Source organism: Rhododendron vialii, chromosome 5a (genome assembly GCF_030253575.1).
Source record: "Rhododendron vialii isolate Sample 1 chromosome 5a, ASM3025357v1".
Classification (NCBI taxonomy): domain Eukaryota; kingdom Viridiplantae; phylum Streptophyta; class Magnoliopsida; order Ericales; family Ericaceae; genus Rhododendron; species Rhododendron vialii.
In genome coordinates, this window is record NC_080561.1 from 37,848,406 (window position 1) to 37,855,802 (window position 7,397).

At 40.8% G+C, this 7,397-nt stretch overlaps 1 protein-coding gene across 1 annotated transcript; it reads right to left on the bottom strand.

Annotated features, from left to right (window-relative positions):
• Positions 1-3,734: 3,734 nt before the first annotated feature.
• Positions 3,735-7,397, bottom strand: LOC131326420 (laccase-17-like). Its single transcript, XM_058359204.1, has 6 exons — positions 7,227-7,397; positions 6,952-7,103; positions 6,277-6,521; positions 6,034-6,162; positions 4,362-5,318; positions 3,735-4,140 (listed from the first exon to the last, which is right to left on the bottom strand). The coding sequence occupies exons 1-6, from the start codon at positions 7,344-7,346 to the stop codon at positions 4,010-4,012; spliced, it is 1,734 nt and encodes a 577-aa protein (XP_058215187.1). The 5' UTR covers positions 7,347-7,397; the 3' UTR covers positions 3,735-4,009.

Here is a 7,397-nt window from a genome sequence, read left to right on the forward strand (position 1 = left end):
TGAAGAGTGTATATATAGTGAGAGAGAAAATAAGAAGTCATGGGTTTGGTTAATTTGGTGATGTTAATTAGGATACTATGAGATTGTTGCCTAGAGATTGGCCATGTGGATCTGATGGGCTGTTGGCCCAACTTGACTTTTAGAGTGATGTCCAAGATTAGATTAATTATTACAGTTGGATTTTGTGTTCTAACGGTTTTCCTCAGAGTTCCAGAAATGTCCCTTTTGGAAAGAGTCTCCCTGTTTTCATTTTTTTTCAAGACTCAAGATATTTATTTATTTTTGGGTTGAATTAACATATTTGGTTTCTCTTTGTTGATAATTATAATTGTGTAATGAGCTTTGGACAATGAGAAACCAAAGAATGGTTGCTAGATGCAGTGACGTAATCAGGAATAAAGAGCAATGGGTCGTGGTACAATGAAACAAGATGATACGACAATATGAATAAACACCAGCAAATAGTAATATATTGATCAATCATCCTCCATTAGATCTTTTGTTGGAAAAATTATGCGCCATCACGTGCCTTTAGGATGCATGCATGCGTCAGGGTCATTGTAAAACCACTTTCATGCATATTCTCATTTAATTAATAAGCCAAAAAAAAATATCCAGGGTCATAATGGTAATTTTCTCAGGACATTTTGGCAATTCCACTGTCAACCTCAATTTGATTTTGAGTAGAAAATAAAACACGTACCCAGATACAAAATCCAGTCAAGGAAAAAGATAGGACATCAAATTTTTCTTGGATAGAAATATATAGATCAATGGTTGTGGAGTAGATTTCAACCTCCTACCGTTAATCCTTTATTATCAAGCCAAAAAACAAGGAATTGGAAGCCTACTAGCTGTTAAATACTTAAACACCAATCTAAATTTGTTAGCTGTCGGTTGTTTCCTTCCTAGCCTGTACGACGTACCATAACAGCTTTGATGTTTACTTTCGTTGTTCAGTTGATCCGAAAATGATTTTAATTTGCATTTTATGTTGTGTTTGGATGAGGTTTTGAGAAGTTTTTTGAGAATTTTTTTATGAGTAGAGAGAGAAATAAAAGTAATGATTGAAACTAAGGGTAATGAGTGGAGACAGATAGAAAAAGAAATGAGAATAATGATTGGAGATATGACTAATGAATGAAGAGTAATTATTGGAAGTAATGGTCATCATCGGGCCGGGCCGAGCTGGCCCAACCCACCAAATCGCTACCAAGCCTGCCCAAGGGCCGGGCCAATCGGGCTTTTTCTTTTTTCGGACTGGGCTACCTACCATAAATTGAAGCCTAGGCCCAGCCCACGGGCTAGCCCAATTGATAGGTTGGCGGGCCAAAAGCTTGGCGGGTCAAAAGCTGGGCGGGCTTAAATTTCCTTGGACAGAAACTAAACCAAGGGAAAAAAGAAAGGGTACGTTTTGTGGGATTTTGGGCTAATGGGCGGGCCCGTGGGCGGGCTCACGGGCTGGGCCTGCGAGCGGGCCGAGTAAAAATTCATAGGCCCAAGCCCGCCCATTACAAACAACGGGATGGGCTCGGCGGGCTTCGGGCGGGTCGCGGGCCTCCGGGCTAAATGATGACCCTTAATTTGGAAGTAAAGATAATGAGTATTTTTTAAGTTGGAAATTTTTTTCTCAAAAAGCCAACCGAGCAAGGCACTTTAACTTTTGTATTTTCGCGTGGAAAAATGATTTTTGCACTCCTCTTCTATCCTCCTGGCTCCTGCGGTACTTCTTTTCTTCTCTGTTCGCATAAATTAGTAAACTATCCTTACTTTTTAATTCAGTTATCACATACAGAGGCTCAATTTGAGGATTTCACATAAATAATGACAAGAAAAAGAGTAGATCGAAGGATAGTTAAAAGGGAAGTTGGAAAATCGTTTCCTTTAGTGTGCTTTGAAACTTATGTTGTGAAATTTTAACCACTATAGAACAAAATTTGAACTACATTTATTTACAAGAGCGGAGTGTGGAAAATAATACCCTAGAGAAAAAACGTTGCATTAAGAGAGAAATTACTACATTTATTTACAAGATAGTGGGGTGAGCGCTTCGTGATCAGCGGTGAGCTTGGTGGCAGATCTTGGATGCGGCAGCACGGCGGCAACTGAGACACCATTCACTGGTCGTGATGCGGGGCGTTTGCAGCTCGCTCAGAGCGCTTTTGGGATCAGCGATATAAGGCGGGTTCACAGCGGTCTGCGAGACAATAGCGGTGTTCCATATCCTGATCGAGTTGTTTGGGTAGGGGTTTGTTCAGGAGTGGTGACAGTGGAGATAGGCGATATTTTGGGTTTAGGGGTGTGTTTAGGGTTCTGTTGGTCTTTGACCAGCGCTTGGGTCTCGGATACCTATGGAAATTAAGTAATTTTAATTTTCTTGCGCCCTTGTCCTTTTAATCTCTGTAATTTTCGAATTCAGTGATTAATAAAAAAATTTTGCTGATAAAAAAAAGGAGAGAAATTCATATCCAATATTTTGCAATGCAGTTCTAAGGCAATGGATTCATGTTTCATATCCAACTTTGTTAACTAAATAAAATATTGGTTGATATAAGCAGCTTAATAATTAGGGCAGTTGTTGATTAGGTTCATTCACTAGATTGAGTGGAACTGACTATAAACCGAAGGGATTTGCTTGGTAGTCAAGACTTGAGACTATAGGAGTTTGAATTTGCTCTCTCTTAAAAAGTCTCAGATTTGAAATCTCTTAGGTGCTGACAACTTTTTTTGGAGTCAGTCCATGCAGAACATTTGCTTCAGTTTTAAGTGAGATTTCCGCTAGTGGACGGTGGGTTAATGGTCTCCGAAATTAGTCGACGTGTTCATAAGTTAGCCCAGATAGGGGGTTATAAAAAAACTGACTTGTTATAAGCTCTAGAAAATAAATGATTGATCATGTAATGGGTGTCAACGGGCCCAAAGAGACTTACTCACCCCTTCAATATGGAAGGTGAGAGTTCGATTCTCGCCAGAAGTGCGAGCTAGTATTTGGTGTGGTGGTTGATGCAAGCCCCACCCGTATGCCGCTTAGCAGTACCCCTTCTCCATCCCTTTAGGAGTAAGTTAGACATCTATTGGGAGAAAACAAAAATCATGTAATAGGTCTCAATGACTGACTTGTTATAAGCTCCACCAGTATGACTGACTTGTTATAATCATGAAATTAGTCGACGTGTTCATAAGCTAGCCCAGATAGTTGGTTATAAAAAAACTGACTTGTTATAAGCTCTAGAAAATAAACGATTGATCATGTAATGGGTGTCAACGGGCCGGCCCAATGACACTCACCCCTTCAACATGGAAGGTGAGAGTTCAATTCTCGTCAGGAGTGCAAGTATTTGGTGCGGTGATTGATGTCCTTTGGGCTTGCTCCACCCATATGCCGCTTAACGAAATTCCTTCTCCATTCCATTAGGAGTAAGTTAGACATCTATCGGTAGAAAACAAAAATCATGTAATGGGTCTCAATGACCTTTTCTTGCTCATGATCATACACATATGGTACTCTCAGCTTTTGGCAGGAATTAAAACTCATGTACTAATGATTTTCCCTCTCATTTTTTGAAGTAGCAAATGGGTTAATTTGCACCTCTAATTGGGCCTGTCATAAGGTTTAAGTCCGATAATTAAGTAAAGTTAGTGGGGCGAAGAATTCTGTTAAGCTAACTTATCGAGTGATTCGATCTTTCATACTTTATAAGCCCATTTAAATTAAAGAATGACAAAGTAGTAGATGAGAAACAATCAACAACATTAAATTTCCATTATTGAGGATAAATATGTTGATTTCCAAAAGTTACAAAAGAAAAAAATATATTAATGAAACTGGTCCACTCTTGCCAAGGTTGAACATATCCGAAAGTTAAACTGGTGGGTTAAAGCCAAAACCCTAAAATGTGAAATAACTTAGTTCAAATTCGAAATCAAAAAAAGGAAAAGAAAAAAAAAACTCGAGGGAAATTCTTGCTCATATATAGGTGAATCCGGAAGGGGATCCTTTGAGTTTTTATCAGCATTTGGGAAGATCAGATGGCGGAGGGGGCAACTTTTGATTAGGGAGCTTTCCATCTAAGACAAGCCAAGCCATCTTCAATCCCCAGCTTGTATGTACTTCCAAATGACAATGCATAAGCCATACTCCTGCAAATCACCAAAGATAATTTCATATTTTAGTATGCACTGATGTAGGGATTTTGCGTATTTTATTTCATACTAGAACGCTCATTGTTACTGGACTTGGAGTCCCTGGAGTGTACCAAATTACCAATGCACTACAGGGTTGTAGTATAACATTTGAATGCATCAATGAAAACAATTTTGTATTCAGTTTGGTCCATATATTTCACCATATATATATATACCTGGATTGTCGGCCAGAAACCGGATCGCAACCCACCCGCCAGAGGGCACACCAACCGTATTCCTCTCCACCGGGTCAACAAGATTGAAGCTTTTCGGATCCTTATTCGGGTCAAAGTTCCCGAACCCTTGACCCACAATGAAGAAATTGAATCCATGAAGGTGGAGAGGGTGGCTCTCTACTCCAAGAATGCTAGTATCCTGCATTACTAACTCCACACTAGTATTAAAATTGAGCACCATAACTTTAGTCCCATTTCCCACCATGGTATTGTTCGGCGGGTTGCCCGTATAGTTAAACCAATGGGTCGGGCTGTATGGATAATCCGGGTCGTAAATCCCATTCGATTGCCCAAAGAAGTGGGATTGGAGCAGGGCAGTGTTTGGTAGTATAAATGAGATATTGTTAATAGAAGCTGAAAACTTGGTTCCGTTGGGACCTTGGCAGGTCTGGTTTTGTTGGTCACATGGGCTTGTTCCAAGGCCCACCGTGAAAAAGAACCGTTTGTCTATCTTATTAGGCACATTGGCAGGGTATTGGGCACTTGCTAGGCTGAATAGCTTCTTTGAAAAATTGGTGGCAAAAGAAGTGTCGTTCAGGGGAGGAAGTGATGGCTTGAAAATAGGCAGGTTTTTCGTGGATTTTGATGTGGATTCGTAGTGGAGGATTCCGGCGGTGGTGGAGTTGTCGAAGGCGCCGAGGCCGGTGGCGTATGGCCGGGCGGCCATGAGGAAAGTGGCGTCGGGGGAGCGGGGTTTGGTTTTGAGGAGGACGTTTGTGGTCTGTCCGGGGGCGATGAGAAGGGTGTTGGTTTCGAATGGCTTGACGTAAACGGCGTCGGCATCGACTATGGTGAGAGTGTGGTTGGCGATACTGAAAAAGAGCTCGTCGTTGAGTGCAGCGTTGATAAGGCGGAGAAGGTAAGTTTTCCCTGGCTTCACCTTTAACTTGAATGTGTCTGCAACGCGAAGAACAAAAGAACAAACTAATACTTAATTCACAGTCATATTCATAATGTCACACTGACTATACCTGCAACGAGAAGAACAAAAGAACAAACTAATACTTAATTTACAGTCATATTCATAATGTCACACTGACTATACGTTCATATCAAGGTTATGAATCTTGTACCATACTGGCAGGTACGTACTGGTATTGTTCAAATTCGGTACCCTACACTTCCAATTTCGTGTCGGCTCTAATACCGGCCGGTACCAGACATACCGGTCAGTACCGGTAAATCCCAGACAGTAATGAACTACTTTTAAATTTATTTATTTTTTCTTCCAGTACTAGACAATACTGGACAGTACCGAACAAATACCGAACTACTTTTTATTTTTATTTTTAATAAATGTGTGTATTATACTATAAATTCTTTTATGTGGGAAAATAGCACTAATAGCAATAAATCCGGAACGGTATTCGGTATCTCACCGGTATCGTTACGTACTAGTAGGAAAACTGGTATTCTAATTGGTACGGTATTCAGAACCTTGGTTCATATAACTCTTAGTTGTGACGTCTCAATGTCGGGCATTAATGTGATGTATAATGCCACAAAGATACCATATAGATTATAGTGATTCTAGCAAGGTTGGAGAGACCCGGGCCTCCCCAACCTTGCACTTCCCTCCGTTCTTGTCCATACAAAAACCCTTTAACATTACCTTTTGTGGAGCAGTTATATAGCAGCCCAGGAAGTCCATTGATGGTATAAGCATCTGAGAGGTTTGGGCTGCCACCTGTTTGCAAAGCCTGACTAATTATCGCCTCAGTATCCGTATTAAACCACTCTCCTGCAAAATAGATCTTATACTTCGTGATCATAAGTTTCGAAAAAATTGTGGAGGGGTAATGCATGGAGTGAAGTAGACCAAATGCACTGAAAATGTGAGTAGTGGATTGATTACCAAAGATGATGGGGACTTCCTTGTAGGGTTTGGCAAATGGGTAAGGGACATTAGGCTTTGGAAGTATGATTATGGGGCCGTAGAGAGTCGACCTTAGCCATGAGATATGAGCATGCCATAAGAGAGTTCCTCTTTGGCCTGTAATGGTGAAGTTGTAGACATAGCTCTGTCCAGTTTGTATCGGGCATTGAGTTACATATGCCGGTCCGTCTGCCCAACCAGATTGAAGCTGTCGGATGCCATGCCTGTTCAGTACAATGATAGCACGTAAAGATAGAAAATATTAATTTCAGTACAATACTAGTACAACTTTCACATTTTTGCATTCATTAAGCATGGAACTCTTGTCGTAGTAGTGCAATGCCGCGGCGCCACACTGTATTGTGGATTCTTCCTTGTTGTTCTCTTCTTTGTTTGCGCGCAATATATTAGGGGCTATTATGAAAATGATGCTGGTGTGGATAGTCAGCTTCAAACTAGCTAACGTGCTCGACATGAAGCACTGATCAATATCACCACGCGATATATGATCAGCAAGTTCAAAGCTGATTGTCATCGTAAGAAACGTTCTTTGCATGATATTTTTTATTTATGGTAAACGATTATTATTTAGTCGGGCAATTAATAGTGGCCAACTTGAAAAATATGCACGCATGGGCTATACAGAGCCCTTACCAGTGGATGGAAATGTTGTTCTGGACATGGTTAACCACTTTTATAAGAAGCGTGTCCCCCTCTCTGGCCACGATTCGAGGTCCCGGAAACTGCCCATTTACCGTCACGATGCTCTTCGTGTGGCACAATCGCGTCACATTTTCCAACTTGATCTACAAAACACGTCAAAGCTTCAACAACATAAAAGAAAACAAAAAAGAAACACACAAGCAAATGTAACGCTCGCCATTTCATGAATACTACAGTAATGTTTCAAATATTTTGAGACCACCTACATCAAATTTGTAGTGCCTCGTTACGCCTCCGACTTTGGTCACAACAAGAACAAGAAAGAGGCAACATGTAGGCAATGAGAAGAGAATTCTAAGACATTGGAGAAGAGAATTGGCACCCATTTCTCTGTTTTGGGGGGGAACACTCCACTTTGTAGTAGTTCAATTGGTAGT